We start from the raw sequence: 16,317 nt of genomic DNA, 5'->3' as shown, positions 1-16,317 counted from the left end.
GTGGAAACAAAGGCTCACCAAGCTCACAGACGTCGCCCGTGAATCCAGAAGGACAGTCGCAGGTGGAATTGCCATCTATGCAGAAGCCTCCATTTTGGCAAGGACATCTCTCTGAAATAACAATCAAAATTATACTTAAACCTCTGAGATTTCAAAGAACTTCCCCCATTTGAAATCATGGAAGTACAAAAGACTTAGTGCATGACCTTGGCCTAATGTCAGAAATTTAGTAACAATTTTCTGGCGTATGGATGCATACTGGAGTCCCCAGTGGACAGTCCAAAGAAATGTTACAAGAATGTGGAGTCCTCTGAGGTTGAATTTGACAACTTAATTATAAATAGCAGAATATGGCAATCCTTCCCATTCCTTCCTTTATGATTAACTTTACTGTAAAGGTTCTCTCAAGATTTCAGATCTACCTGGAAAAAACAAGGAAGGATGTAAGGAAGAACGCATTACTACATAAGCTGTCCTTTTCTTAGACCATGGCTGTTTGTCCTCTACAGTCCAGTCTAAGGAGGCCATTTAGAGGCCAACTCCAAAGGGCTCTTCTGAACCGCACTCAAGGAGGACTCCTTGCCCATTCCCTTTTATGTTAGGCCATAGAGCACAACTGGCTAAACTATGCATAACAAAACCTTAGGGCTTTGCAACAGAGCTCAAGTGTGTCATGAAGACAACGTTCTAATCTGTTTTAAAGTTTCAATTTCAGTTTCATCTTTCAGTATTCAACAATCAAATCTGCAGTAGTGATTAAGCAAAACGTTATGATTAGGCAAATGTTAAGATGTGAATTCTCACATCACACTCCTCAGCCTCCCTGGAAAAGTCTATTCGGGGGTCCTGGAGAGGAGGGTCCGTCAGATAGTCGAGCCTCGGATTCAGGAGGAACAGTGTGGTTTTCGTCCTGGTCGCGGAACAGTGGACCAGCTCTACACCCTTAGCAGGGTCCTAGAGGGTGCATGGGAGTTTGCCCAACCAGTCTACATGTGTTTTGTGGACTTGGAAAAGGCATTCGACTGTGTCCCTCGGGGAATCCTGTGGGGGGTACTCCGAGAGTATGGGGTACTGGACCCCCTTGATAAGGGCTGTTCGGTCCCTGTACGATCGGTGCCAGAGCTTGGTCTGCATTGCCGGCAGTAAGTCGAACCCATTTCCAGTGAGAGTTGGACTCCGCCAGCGCTGCCCTTTGTCATCGATTCTGTTCATAACTTTTATGGACAGAATTTCTAGGCACAACCAGGGCGTTGAGGGGGTCCGGTTTGGTGGACTCAGGATTGGGTCACTGCTTTTTGCAGATGATGTTGTCCTGTTTGCTTCATCAGGCCGTGATCTTCAGCTCTCTCTGGATCGGTTCGCAGCCGAGTGTGAAGCGGCTGGGATGGGAATCAGTACCTCCAAATCCGAGACCATTGTCCTCAGCCGGAAAAGGGTGGAGTGCCCTCTCAGGGTTGGTAGCGAGATCCTGCCCCAAGTGGAGGAGTTCAAGTATCTCGGGGTCTTGTTCACGAGTGAGGGAAGAATGCAGCATGAGATCGACAGGTGGATCGGTGCGGCATCCACAGTAATGCGGGCTCTGCATCGGTCTGTCGTGGTGAAAAAGGAGCTGAGCCGTAAGGCTCAGCTCTCAATTTACCAGTCGATCTATGTTCCTACCCTCACCTATGGTCATGAGTTATGGGTAGTGACCGAAACAACAAGATCGCGAATACAAGTGGCTGAAATGAGTTTCCTCCGCAGGGTGTCTGGGCTTTCCCTTAAAGATAGGGTGGGACTATGTCTCTCGGCTGGCCTGGGAACGTCTTGGGATTCTCCCGGAAGAGCTAGAAGAAGTGGCCAGGGAGAGGGAAGTCTGGGCATCTCTGCTCAAGCTGCTGCCCCCGCGACCAGTATTGACTTGAGTGCAGCATTTTGGTATATGTAAACATTGTATGTATTGTATGTCCTTTAATTTTATTAATATTTTTAGTTTTTTCCTAGCCATACATCTGTAAAACATGATATGCTTATGACTCATGCACAGTTGCTTAAAATAGAAGGGGATAACTATAGCCTTCAACTAAATATAACACTTCAAAACACAACTCTTTACAAAAATAGGATAATCTGCTCACACAAAGTGATGTGATCAAAGAGAAGCAGAATTGGGTGCTGTTCTTACACAAAAATACAGTCGAAATAACTTGCGATTGCTCAGACATGTTAAATGCAATCAAAAAAATACAAATGTGTTGTGTGTGTAAGAAGAATGAGACTTAAGGGTCACATAGTCATTTAGGGGTAAATATAATTATTGCATATAAAGTGTTCTGGTATGCTTTCCACATTAAATATATAGCTTCTATCTTAGATGTAGTATAAAGGGTTAATAAATATAGTCTAAGCATATCGGGAAACCAGATAGAGGTCATGTGAACAACAAAGAACAACTTGGTTCTGAGTGATGGTTCAAGATATTGGCTGACTATCATGTACCCAGTAAGACTTGACCGATGTCACATACACAGGAAGTCAAGAAGTATTGGAAAGTATTGTAAGGCCCAAGAATATAGCTAAATGAGACTATTATTTTGGGTTATGAAAGCTGGTTATGCTTTTTGCTGGAAACATCTATGTTACTTGAACCAATTAGTGTGAATGTAAGCTGCTAAACTAATCAGAGTAAACAATAATTCAACACTGTTATGCAAATTCAGTTATCTATAAGAATGACTTTCTGTCTCTATTCTTGAACCATTCTGTACATTCTGTGGCATATCTGCTTGGGGAATCATCCCATAGTAGGCAGTTTTAACAAGGTGTTTTCCTCTTCATGAAGAGAAATTAAAGACATAATGGAAAAGCTTCCTCCCACCTGATTCTTCAGTTTGATTTACTATTTAAATATTCAAAGAGGGCCTAGTTGAGGACAAAATTTCTTTCTTTAAATATGTTTCCAATTTATTTCTTACAAATGTGAAGGAAGTGATTCAAGATGATACCAGCAGAAGATAATAATAGTTCCCTACTTTTTTATTGGTGCAGAAAAGTATACAATTCAGCCAATAATATTTTGGCTTTTAAAGTGCAAACGTTCAAACTGAAGCCTACCTTCCTCACAGTATTCCCCGGTGAATCCTAGGATGCAGACACAGGTCGTTGTACCATTAACTTCTAAGCAAGATCCTTCATTTTGGCACTGCTTTTGGGAACAGGAATCCTTCTCTTCTGCATGATAGAAAATAAAAAGTATTGACTCTGAAGGCCCAGTTGTTAAAAGAGATAAAATCATAGTGTGGAGCATTTGGATTATTCAGTGCCCATGATGGCCAATTCTAGGATTCACTACAATGCAGAACTAGCTTCTTAGGAAAGGTATAAATAGAACTAGAAGCAAATCAGTATTGTAGGGTGATTTTACTTTCTATTTCAAAAAATACAGATCATGTGACAACCCAATGAGAACTAATTATTTAGTTACAAGTACAGTTCATTAATTGCATACATCTTTGTCATGAAGATTAATTTTTCGTGGTCTTTTATAATCTTTAATTACAGAATGATATCAATCAGTCTTTACTTTATACATTGCTCATGTGAAAACACTCCATGATTAATTACACTGGGATGAAGCCATGTAACAGAAATGTTTTACCAAAAACATTTCCCACAGATTAATTGTCTCTTTAATGGCTTCTTATCATTGCCTTTATTCTGACTGCAGTGAATTTGCTTCTGCTGGCTGCTGCAGTAACCAGAACAGCAGCATTCAGCGAGTGAGTGTAGCTGATATATAATCTTCATATAAAGCACAGTCATCATTAGGTGTGGCACAGATTGACTATCTGAGATTTCTGTCAGGACTGAATTACTATTATGGACTTTGATGACACTTTACAGATGTAATTTTCAGTGAACAGTTTGTCACAGGTAAACTGAATGACCAGATTCACCCAAGGCAATTGATTCGTTTCAATTTAATGTATTCTTATTCAACTCACTTTCCTCTATGAGTTCTATTTGATAAATGTGATCAGTTTCTTAAATATACCCTCTCTTCTTCAGCAAGGCCTGCATCCCTCCTTGTTGATGAAAAGTCAAATTAAATAGCATTCTAAAAGCATGCCTAATTCTTGAAGAAACAGTGCATTGTGAAATATTTATTGACATTAACAAGTAAATTAGCACAGAATATTCAGTGATTTGTGTAGTGTCCTGGAATGGCAGATCTTCAATTTTAAATTGTAGATGCTTATATTGTTACTCAAACAGACAAGATGAACTTAATTTTTCAAGGGCAATTAACATTAAAGTATCTCCTCTTCCTGAATGGTACCTGTAATCAATCAGTTTAAAACATCTAGGTAAACAAAGTAGAATACCCAGATGATGCCTCTGGCCATAGTGATTATTTTAAAAATTGGGAAACGGAGAGCCATAAAAAGATTAAAAACTTTGTTGATTATTTTATTGCATGGGAAATGGAGATAGATAAACAGATACAAAAACTTGAATAAAGTCATCCATCATTCGGACAGCCAATCAGTAATATTCACGTTTGTGAATTTCCCCTTGGGATTAATAAAGTATCTATCTATCTATCTATCTATCTATCTATCTATCTATCTATCTATCTATCTATCTATCTATCTATCTATCTATCTATCTATCTATCTATCTATCTATCTATATGTGTAATATCACATGTCCCGAAGTCTCTCATGGAATTTTAAAATACATTTTGTTTTATTTGGTATTATTATTCATTAATAAATACCACTTTTTAAAAATTTTTTCACTTTGTTGTTATATTTAGTGTGATTGAAATAATAAATTAAAAATTAAGACAACTGTATGGGGAGTAGCTACATTATTTGCCCATAGGGTTTATCAAGGCTGAGAGGTTACTCCTCAAAAGAAGAGACAACTGTATTAAAAGCAGGGCATATTGTTGGTAAGTGGCATAACCAAAAGAATTGCACTTTTAATTGTGTCATTATAACAATCATATGTTTGTCAGTGCTGTGATAGTACGTTCTTAAGTAGGGACTCCTATAGAATTATTGTGAGATGCACTTAGGCATTATTGTTGTCTTTTTAAGAATATCTATGTATGAATGAGAAGGGGTTATAAGTAGAAAATTACAGGGAGACTGACCATTAGGCTTTCACCTGAGACTTTGTCTGCAGGATCCCTATGTGTGTGTGTGTGTGTCACTATGTATGATAATCTTAAGTTGCAAGAGTAAACTAACCTAGTAATGGAATTGGGAAGTCCTAAAGAACCTGCGATAATACAATATGTTAACCACATATATAAAATACATAAAATAAACAAATAAATATCTTCTGTTTTCCAGACGTCAAAAGTGAAGTCATACAATTGAAGACCTCTACTCACCTGTCTCACAGGTAAGCCCTGTGTAGCCAACTTTGCACACACAAGTGAAATGGTTCACTCCATCAATACACGTTCCCTCATTTACACAGGGACTGCTTTCACATTCATCAACATCTGAGGAAAAATAAAGTTGCAAATCGCTAAATTCTCTTTATCTAATATGTAAAGCTCAAAATCTTTGTTTGTCTGGTATACAAATCCACACTGTTCAACCAGTTCCAGACAAAATCTGAACACCTCCCTAATTTGATCAGGTAGAAGACTATGGCCCAAAATTTTGACCTGTGACTACCTTTGTTTTTTTGTTTTGTTATTCAAATGGTAGCCCAGAGCAAGTGAAATTAAGGTTATTAAACTATGAAACTATTAATATAAAAACATTTTCGTAAGCTGAAATAAAATAATTAACAAAACCAAAATGGAAAACTTAAAGTAAACTAAACTATTAAAGGAGCTGAAAAGACTGACATACTGAAATAAAATAATAATTTACTAAAAATATTTTTAGTTTTTGTCACAACCCGGAATTACGCAAAGGCGATCCCAAAATTAATCAAAATATATTAATAAGAATTTCATGTTTGGTTTTTGAATAAATATTCCTGCTGTTAGTCTTTAACCCTTGTAACTTTTAACTCTAAAACAGAAAGTCATCCACCACGAGCCATGCTGCATATATTCATCCATTGATCAGTGGCTGGTGATGGAAGGCAAGTGTTGACACTGCATTTGTGGTGACAGAGCAAGCTGAATATGGGAGTGTAAAGTGTGTGATGAAGAAAGCGATTTGCTGTGTGATAACAATGACAGTTCTTCAGGAGCTGATAGTGACAGAATGATAGATTCTGGTTCAAGTGTTAGTGAAGCATACCAAGGTGATAATTTTGCTTTGAATGTACCCAGTTATTCAAGGGCTCAAGAGAGAAGTATTAGATACAGATAATCCCTTACAGAATTTCACTCTGTTCATAAATGATGGCATGTTAGCTGTAATTCTGACTGAGCCCAAGATGAAGTAGTACACAGCATTTAATACAGTGGCACACACTAAACCAAATTCCAGGCTGCATGAGTCTGATGTCAGTTACGATGAGTTGCTGCATTTCTTGGAGCTTCTTGTATATCAAGATGTAATTCAAACGCCTGGAATTGAGATGTGCTGGTCAACAAAGCCTTTACAGTATGGAGAGAAAAATTACGAGTGAGTAGCCATACTCTTGCTCTGCTCATTAAGGGTTTACTGTTCTTATGCATAGGATATTCAGGTCTCACTGCCCCTAGCCCTTGACACTAAATGCTTTTTTCTTTGTTTCCCTCAATACAGCTAGGTGAGATCTGCACACTGATTCAAGCATATGAGCCCCACTCTTCCTGAGCCCTCCATGATTTTCATGATCACACCTGTCAGAACAGAGTAGAATTTATTTTCTGATTTTTGATATCTTTTCAGGCCTGAAGGTGGCAAAATTCTGTCTATAAATTTTATGTGTCTGAGATGGAATCGGCTGATATGGCTGGTAGAAAAAAAGCAAGTCCCATTATGGGAGATTTTTTAATACAATATTGAAGACATTAAATGCAAGCACATTGTCTTGGAGCAGGATATGTTATGTGCTGTAGATATGTAGAGTAAAAAACCCTCAGACCTTAAAATTCACCTATATTTCATCACAAATTGTTCCATTCTGGGCAAGAAAAGGAAAAGATGAAAAGTGCCAACAGTCAACACACATTTGTTTAGCACAAATGACATAGAAAATATTTAAAAAAATATAAAACTGTATAAAATTGTTCATATTCAGTATCTGGTTTTGATTATTCTTGTTCTTAACAGATAAAAACAAAACCAAATAGTAAACTATCTGTAGTGTAGTAAGCTTCCATTAACATTAAAATCATATCCAAACCCTTTAAGTGTACAGTTCTGTCTGATTGTAACACAAAACTAAACTCCATAGCAACTCTTTAACTATACCAAAATTACTAAAACTGAAACTAATAGATATAAAATAAAATAGAAATGTCTGTAAAAAAAAACTAAATTAAAACTAAAAATACATGATGAAGGAAAACTAAAACTAAACTGAATTTCCAAGTAAGATTATAAATAAAAACTAATATAAAAATGCAATACTATAATAACCTTGAGTGAAACACCAGAGCAGACTGAAGCCAGACTACCAGACAAACTGACCAGAGCTTGAAATTACTTACCTGTGCAACTCCGAGTGCTGCTTCTAGTCCTGAATAAACTTGAAATGTACACAGTATTTTTATTTCCACTAACTTTGACAAATGAGTGTGAATAACTTGGTGGATCACTTTCAGCACTCTCCTCATTCTGAGTACGGAACACTTCACTTGTGCCACCTTCACTTACCTGTCTCACAGGTAAGCCCTTTATAGCCAGGATTGCACAAGCAAGAGAAATTTCCAGCTCCTTCAACACATGTCCCTCCATTTTTACAAGGATTGCATTCACATTCATTCACATCTATGGAAGAAAGATCACATATTATTATTGATGTGCTTGTTCTGGCACCTGCCTGTCTATGATGCAATAATGATACATAGAGAATGCTAATTTATTCAAATTATAACACAAATGCATATACTGTAAATGAATCTTTCCACTTATCTTTTTCATGCTCCACTTTTTTCAGTTCAGGGATGAAGACAACATATCATTTTTTTCAGGATGAGCAGCTGCTTGAGTACGTTTTTTATGCTATCAAATACATTGTATTAATTATTTCTGTTACTTCTTACTGTTTGTTTGGCTGTCAATTGTTTGTTGTTCCTGGAATTTCAAAATGTTGACACCTTCCTCACATCATCACTGTTGATGCAACCAATTTGATCTTACCATAGTCGAATCAAACTGAGTTGTGGTTAAGAATGAGTGATGAAGTGAGGACAACAAGAAAGAGAAGCTGGAATCAGGCTAGAGTGAGGAAAAAAACCCAAAACGAAATAACTTAAAAAGAATTTGCTCAAGAAACTTACTTTCTTGCAATATAGTCCTTCCTTTATTAAAAAAAGTGAATTTTCTGACCACTTTCTGCAAAACATCCTGGTATGGCACCTGATTGGCCCAGGACCGCACAGTACCGCCAACGCTGGTGAAGATGGCACAAAATAGTACCAGCACTAAGCTGTCTTCTCTTCAGGACAAATACAACACCCGCTGCTTTAGAAAGGCAAACAATATAATAAAAGAGCTCAGCCATCCTGGACAACTGCTTTTCTCACTCCTTCCTTCTGCCAATGCAGTAGAAGTAAATCAATCATTGGCACTCACATCATTAGATTCTGGTAAAGTTTCTAAATTGTGTGTTTCTGAATAATCAATCAAGACTTCAGGCTGTCACTGCCAGCAAAGGGTTTTCAACCAAGTATTACAAATGAAAAATTTTATTTGCAGTTATTTAATTTGTCCAATTACTTTTGAGCCCCTGAAATGAAGGGATTGTGTTAAAAAAATGCTTTAGTTTCTTCACATTTTTATGCAATCGTTTTATTCACCCCACTGAATTGAAGCTAAAAGTCTGTATTTCAACTGCATCTGAGTTGTTTCATTTAAAATTCATTGTGGTAATGTACAGAACCAAAATTAGAAAAAAGTTGTCTCTGTCCAAATATTTATGGACCTAACTGTATTGTCATTATATTATCCATAATAATCAACAGAACAAAATAGAATAATTGTTGGTCAGCTTTTCATTTTTCACGTGGTCATTGCTTGGCCAGTATTCAGTTTTGTTGAATATTGAGCTGCACTGCTGCAGTGGCGTAGTAAGCGTTCTCATTTTTTCTCTCTTCTTGTATACCAGCATTTTAACATAAATAAGAAAAATGATACAAATCCCCTGCCCCCCATTATTGACTGCTCTTGACAGTGCTCCTTCCCTCGCTATGCCACAGTTGAGCTCTGTTGTCAATAACGTCAACAGGAAGATTTGTGAGTTAAATGAACCATAAATTACTTTCATATTGTGTTGAATGGGAAGTAGTCTAATTGAAGAAATGATTTGGCAGAGACTGATATTTTTGTTATTTATTTTTTATTAGACAGGGGAATTGGGAATATCTTTAAACCTTTACTGAATTAATTGTTATGATTTATGAGTAGCCTGAAACTTTAAAATTAATTGTTATGATTTATGAGTAGACTGAAACTTTACAAGCATCAAATGATGCAAACTTTGTAAGAGAGTGAGAAAATTATTGATCTGATAAGGGCGCTCAAGTGCAAATGTTATTTAAATGTTAGCACGGTTTTAAGTAAAAAAAAATTAGATGCTAGTTGAGAAAATGTTCGGTAGCAGAATGTGATTTATTGTGTAAATTCATTTTAATCAGAGTTTTTTTTTCTGCCTTTCTTTTTTGGTGCCTCTTAAAATTTTGGCATCTTAGGCAGTTGCTATAACTTGGGTCTGCCCAGACCCCTTTGTTTTGGTGTCTTGTTCCTTTTTGCATGATTTATTGTGCATGTTTCATTCTCCATTTGCATCTTGCTAATTCCCAGAGACAGAATATCTAATAGCATATACAGTGAGTTAGAGTAAAGGGGGCATCTCTCTCCATTAAGGATTTTCTGAGGAATCGTCCTTTGTGTTAGCGTATCAGAAACATGTCATCTCCTTAACACAGCATATCTGAAACCTTTCAGTATTGTTTATATCAGTCACTGCATACAGTCAATGGAGAGTTATTTTGTAAATATATTTTAACAGCCTTCTAGTTCAGGAGATGCTAAAAGATGTTAGATAGACAGAAATGCTAAGGAACTTCACCAAACTCCACAAAATGTGTTGAAGTCAGTGGGGATGGAAGAACTGAACTAGATTTGAGTGGTTTATATTGGTGCAATAGTGTTATAATTGTCCCTCAGGGCTAGGGAAGAATCTGCCAACTATGCTGGAATAACTATTGAGGCCAAAAATGTGATCTGAGTAAGCTCTGCCTCAAACAACAAAGATGCAAATGAAATAATAACTAGAAACAAAATACAAAAATTGCCAAAAACTAGTAATAAGAAAAAAAAATATATATATATACAGTTTATATGTATGTATCATTGCACTTGCAAAGTTGCAGTCGTGAGGCACATATTAGCAGTACTAAGAAACACTGGCATGATGTGGATGTCATTTTTGTTGCCCCATGTATCTGTACAGATTGCTTTGCACCTTTTTCTTTCATGAAGAAGACAGAAACCTTGTAAACAATAATAAATCTTTTGTTAATAATATTATTTTACATGGCTGCGTATGTTTCTCGGGGAGGGAGAGGGAGAGGGTTCCTTTAAGACTTGTTTTAGATAGCAACTTCAGCACATGGCTAAGTTAAAGATGATATCTCTCAGTGTGCTGTGTTGCAACCAGTTCTGATTTGTTTTATATGCTATAAGATCCATTGTGTTGATTATTGCATGGACATGGCCTTCATTATTATGGTTTATGCCTATTATGCCCCTCACGGACCCTGTGATCATCTGAGGTGACTGTGTGCAAAGGGTGCAGACCTACAAATACCTGGGAGTGCAGCACGATGATAAACTGGACTGGACTGCCAATACTGATGCTCTGTGCAAGAGAGGACAGAGTCAACTATACTTCCTTAGAAGGCTGGTGTCCTTCAACATCTGCAATAAGATGCTGTAGATGTTCTATCAGATGGTTGTGGCAAGCGCCCTCTTCTACGCGGTGGTGTGCTAGGGAGGCAGCATAAAGAATAAGGACGCCTCACGCCTGGACAAACTGGTGAGGAAGGCAGGCTCTATTGTAGGCATGGAGCTGGACAGTTTGACATCCATGGCAGAGTGACGGGCGCTGTGCAGGCTCCTGTCAATCATGGAGAAACCACTGCATCCACTGAACAGTGTCATCTCCAGACAGAGAAGCAGCTTCAGCGACAGACTGCTGTCACTGTCCTGCTCCACTGACAGACTGAGGAGATCGTTCCTCCCCCACACTATGCGACCCTTCAATTCCACGGGGGGTAAATGTTAACATTATACAAAGTTATTGACTGTTATACCTGCTTCGCACTCTCCACCTTGCATTTTTTAACTTGCACTGCATTTTTTATCACTCTTTAATTAATATTGTTTTATCAGTAAGCTGCTGCTGGAGTATGTCAATTTGAGCTTGGGGATTAATAAAGTATCTATCTATCTATCTATCTATCTATCTATCTATCTATCTATCTATCTATCTATCTATCTATCTATCTATCTATCTATCTATCTATCTATCTATCTATCTATCTATCTATCTATCTATTGGTCACATAATACAATATGGCAAACATTTTCATTATTCATTCATTATTTTTACATTTTGCTGTTGTGATGGTGACTTCAATGTGGTGCCTACTTGCTTTTGTTTCCATTGCAGGTGTCACGATTTTGTGCTTTGGCACAGCCATCCCATGTGGATGATAGTTACTGTGCACTATTGCTACCACATGATTAGTCTTCATTATGCCTATACATCACCTTAGTTAAAGTATCCACAAATATTTTTCACATTAGGTTTTAGGCCATTAGACCATTGACTGAGTATTTTTGACAGGGGTGGATCTACCAGGTTCTGGTTGTGTGCCCAGGGGCCATGGTAGGCAACGGCAAGAGGCCTTTTCACTAGTGACAACCCCGCCTCCCCTGTTTGATGTGATGATCGAGATTTTGTGCAAAACCAATCACCACTTACTGAAATGATCAAACGGTTGAGTGTGCACTGAAACTAACTGGGCGGACACACTCATAGAGACATTCAAATGTTCACTGTGCAAAATCAACAAAGGGGATCTAACCATCGTAATTACAGAATGTATGTGCACAGAAATCACCAAGAATGACCCATACCCCCCCAAATCTGTTGAAAAGATCAAATGTCTGTGAGTCAAAATCACCAAAGGGGACCAATCCACCCTCTCCATTCATTGAAATGATCAAGTGTCGGCGTGCCATGACCAAAAGCGGTAATTACTGACCTTCATAAAAATTCAAGGTATCCACATGCCACATTATTAAAAGTTTATTTGATTTTGTTTTAAAGAGTTCCATTCACTATGTCACCCAGAAGTCTGTGGGGGTCTTAATCAACGCTTCATTTTTAACCTATGATTCTTAGGTAATGTTTTTTGGTTTTGGCAATTGGTTTTGAAGTCGTTCTTTGGTATGTGATTTTTGCCTATTAAATGACAATTCCTGAGGCCTCATGTATAAATGGTGCGTATGCACAAAAATGTTGCGTACTCCCGTTTCCACGCTCAAATCGCGATGTATAAAACCTAAACTTGCCGTAAAGCCATGCACATTTCCACACCAGCTAAATGCTTGGCATACACAAGTTCTCTGCTCAGTTTTGCAAACCGATGGCACCCAGTGTCGAAGCAGTGCTTTTGTTCAAGTGTGGTTTCCCTTTCTTTTTTAGATCCACATCCCTGACGCGGCTTTATCAAATACACTGAAATTAACCGCATATTGTTTATTAGTTTAAGGCATCTGATTGTAATTAACCTGTAATAATATAATGGTCCACGGAATGGCCAAACTATTCCAAATACCATAGCTGCTTTAACGTTATTCCTGTCAATGCACCACTCAGAGTATTTATCCTACTGTATCTGAGTGTGGAATCACAGCTCTACAGCAGCTCATCAGAAAGAGAATTATCGGGATACAGCATCAAACACACGCTGCCTCAGCCATGTCCACTGTCTGTTGAACTGCTCCCATACGGCAAATGCTTCAGAGCCTTTCCTGTACGAACATCGCGGTTCAGAAACAGTTTCATCCCAAGAACTATAAATGCACTCAATCAGTCCATCAAGTGCTGCTTGTAGAACTGTTTGTATTTATTAGTACAATTACCTCACTGTAAACTTGCAATACAGTTATAATATTGCACAACCTGAGACACTTTATAAAGCGTGTATTTACATATGATGATGATATAATTTTTAAGATGAAATGCAGCAATATGTGTTTATTACATTATACAGATAAAATGTTAACATCATTTAAATAGTCTATATTGTTAATAATTAAACATGTGAGGACACAGTGTCGCAGTGCCAGCTAGTTCAGGGATTGTTCCTGCCTTGTGCTGTATTGTTGCTGGGGCTGCCGTGACACTGGAAGGATAGAATAATTAAACATGTACTATGAAGATATTTCAGTGTTCCTTAAAAGTTTTGAAGAATCGGCATTCTAAGCTTACAGATAGCTTGACATCTATTACAGAGCTGATTGTTTGGCGATTGGTTACTTGGAGAAAGAAAAGGAAGGACAAGAATTGGAGGTTAGTACATTTGAAAGAGACAGTACTGCTGCAAAAAATTATTTCATTGAAGTTCGCGCACGGTGCAGCAAGCATCTTGCGGGAGGCAGGAACAATCTCTGGACGAGGCGCCAGCTCGTCACTATCACTGCGTCACTGTGTTCCCATGTGTAATAACATGCTTTAACTCCTATCATCATGAAAATTATATCAAGTATACATCTCAGTATTTAAATTATTCAGAGAGCTGTAATATCATGAATGTAATGGATTCTGTGTCCTGTCGGAGGAAGAGAAAGCCCGTTTAAGAAGCACATATTGATTCACACACATAGATCACATAGAAGAACACATACAAAACAAAGCATTTAATGTGCTACTTTAGTTACGATGGTATTTGAGAAGCTAGTAAATTAAACGATTTAAAGATGAGGTTTATGATGTTCTAATTTAATGACAAAATAAACTATGTGATTAAAGTGGAAATTTTGAGATTAAAGTTGACATTTTGAGCTTTTTTCTCACTGTGTCCCTATTTTTTTTTCTTTTCTCTGTCCCCTAATAAGCTTTCATATGGCACTCAGACGGTGGGCCACGACTTCCATCCATCCATCCATTTTCCAACCCGCTGAATCCGAACACAGGGTCACGGGGGTCTGCTGGAGCCAATCCCAGCCAACACAGGGCACAAGGCAGGAAACAATCCTGGGCAGGGTGCCAACCCACCGCAGGACACACACAAACACACACAAACACACCAAGCACACACTAGGGCCAATTTAGAATCGCCAATCCACCTAACCTGCATGTCTTTGGACTGTGGGAGGAAACCGGAGTGCCCGGAGGAAACCCACGCAGACACGGGGAGAACATGCAAACTCCACGCAGGGAGGACCCGGGAATCGAACCCAGGTCCCCAGGTCTCCCAACTGCGAGGCAGCAGCGCTACCCACTGCGCCACCGTGCCGCCCGGGCCACGACTTGCGACTTTGATATCTGACAAGTTCTTTTTTATTTCGGGCACTGTGCGACTTTGTGAACTTGAGCTTTCCAGTTTCTCTGACACTCTATGTCACTCGATCAACTTCCTTTTGTTGTTTATACCACTGTTTAAACCAACAAATAGTATGTTTTTCCTTGCCTCCACTTGGTATTTGCTGAAATTCTTCTATTTTTCCCCTGTGCTTTTGTCATTGCCTTTTCACAGAATGCTGAGCTTAAGGGCTATTTATATAGATTTGCATATTCAAAGAGGCGTAACTCTGGAAGGAGTTTGGGTGGGGCAGCAGGCGCATGCACGAGCGTTACTTTTCACGCTGACCGGGATTTATGGAGCGGAAGAATGTGGAAGTTGGTGTTTGCACAGATTTATGCATCTGGATTTTTTTGTGCGTATGCACATTTCCGCTTTTGTCCGTATGCCATGTTTTAGTGTGAATTCTACACATGGCGTTATGCATGAGGCCCTTGGTCTTTATCATTGAAAGATTTTTCATTTTCTGGTCTTTCACTGTTTTATCATTTTCTCTGCTCCAAATCTTAATGTAATGACTGCACAGGGCAGCAGCAATTCTAAGTAGGACGTAATGTGATAGTAATAGCGAGCCCAGGTTATAAATGGAGAACATGATACAAATAAACAATGGCCAGGACAAGAGACAAAACCATAAGTTGAGAGTCACAGCAAGAGAGTCAGTTACCAGAACATTACACCTAAGCTAAGCCAAAGAATGACACAAAGATCAAGTTGAAAAATACAAAACAAATTGCAACCAGGGAGATCTTTAGAACAGTAATGCTAGAGTTTGAAATATTGAATTAGTCACAAACTTGGACAAGTAAAGGAGTGTATGATACTGACCTTTATATCATTGCAGTAATTATGTCATGTGTTTCACACTCCTGGACACCTTGCCTAGCCCCAGCCTGGCACAGCTGCATTACAAACTACAAACAATCATGGCGCAACAAAATGGCACCATGAGAAAATCCATCCATCCATCCATTTACCAACCCGCTGAATCCGAACACAGGGTCACGGGGGTCTGCTGGAGCCAATCCCAGCCAACACAGGGCACAAGGCAGGGAACCAATCCTGGGCAGGGTGCCAACCCACCGCAGGACACACACAAACACACCCACACACCAAGCACACACTAGGGCCAATTTAGAATCGCCAATCCACCTAACTTGCATGTCTTTGGACTGTGGGAGGAAACCGGAGCGCCCGGAGGAAACCCACGCAGACACGGGGAGAACATGCAAACTCCACGCAGGGAGGACCCGGGAAGCGAACCCGGGTCCCCAGGTCTCCCAACTGCGAGGCAGCAGCGCTACCCACTGCGCCACCGTGCCGCCCCCATGAGAAAATGTTTTTCAAAATTAAAGTATTCCAAAATGAACTAAATCAAAAAACAGACCAGATTATTAAATTTCTTGATCTTTAAAACCCGTGTAACATCTCCACTTTTTTAGAGGCAAAGCCAAAGACTGCAAAAAATTAACAAATAAAAATAAAATTATGACCCATAATACACATTCCACCTACTGTATTTAGCATTATGGCACACAGCTTCTTCCATTTGAGTTCTGGATTCACTGTGAAATACAAACAATTTAATTCTTGGATAATTAGTGGTAATA

At 38.7% G+C, this 16,317-nt stretch overlaps 1 protein-coding gene across 3 annotated transcripts in view; it reads right to left on the bottom strand.

Annotated features, from left to right (window-relative positions):
- Window positions 1-16,317, bottom strand: part of sned1 (sushi, nidogen and EGF-like domains 1) — a 176,294-nt gene that overhangs the window by 92,803 nt on the left and 67,174 nt on the right. For 2 of the 3 annotated variants that reach the window (XM_028794815.2, XM_051922724.1), the window contains 4 exons: window positions 7,764-7,877; window positions 5,384-5,497; window positions 3,094-3,210; window positions 19-111 (listed from right to left, as the gene is read on the bottom strand). In XM_028794815.2, the coding sequence (XP_028650648.1) occupies window positions 19-111; window positions 3,094-3,210; window positions 5,384-5,497; window positions 7,764-7,877 (438 nt within the window). The remainder of the gene's footprint in view (window positions 1-18; window positions 112-3,093; window positions 3,211-5,383; window positions 5,498-7,763; window positions 7,878-16,317) is intronic. The other variant, XM_051922723.1, reaches the window with a different exon arrangement.

Source organism: Erpetoichthys calabaricus, chromosome 2, assembly GCF_900747795.2.
Source record: "Erpetoichthys calabaricus chromosome 2, fErpCal1.3, whole genome shotgun sequence".
Lineage (NCBI taxonomy): Eukaryota > Metazoa > Chordata > Cladistia > Polypteriformes > Polypteridae > Erpetoichthys > Erpetoichthys calabaricus.
Note: the sequence above shows the minus strand (reverse complement) of the source record. Positions and strands in the feature narration are given on the sequence as shown.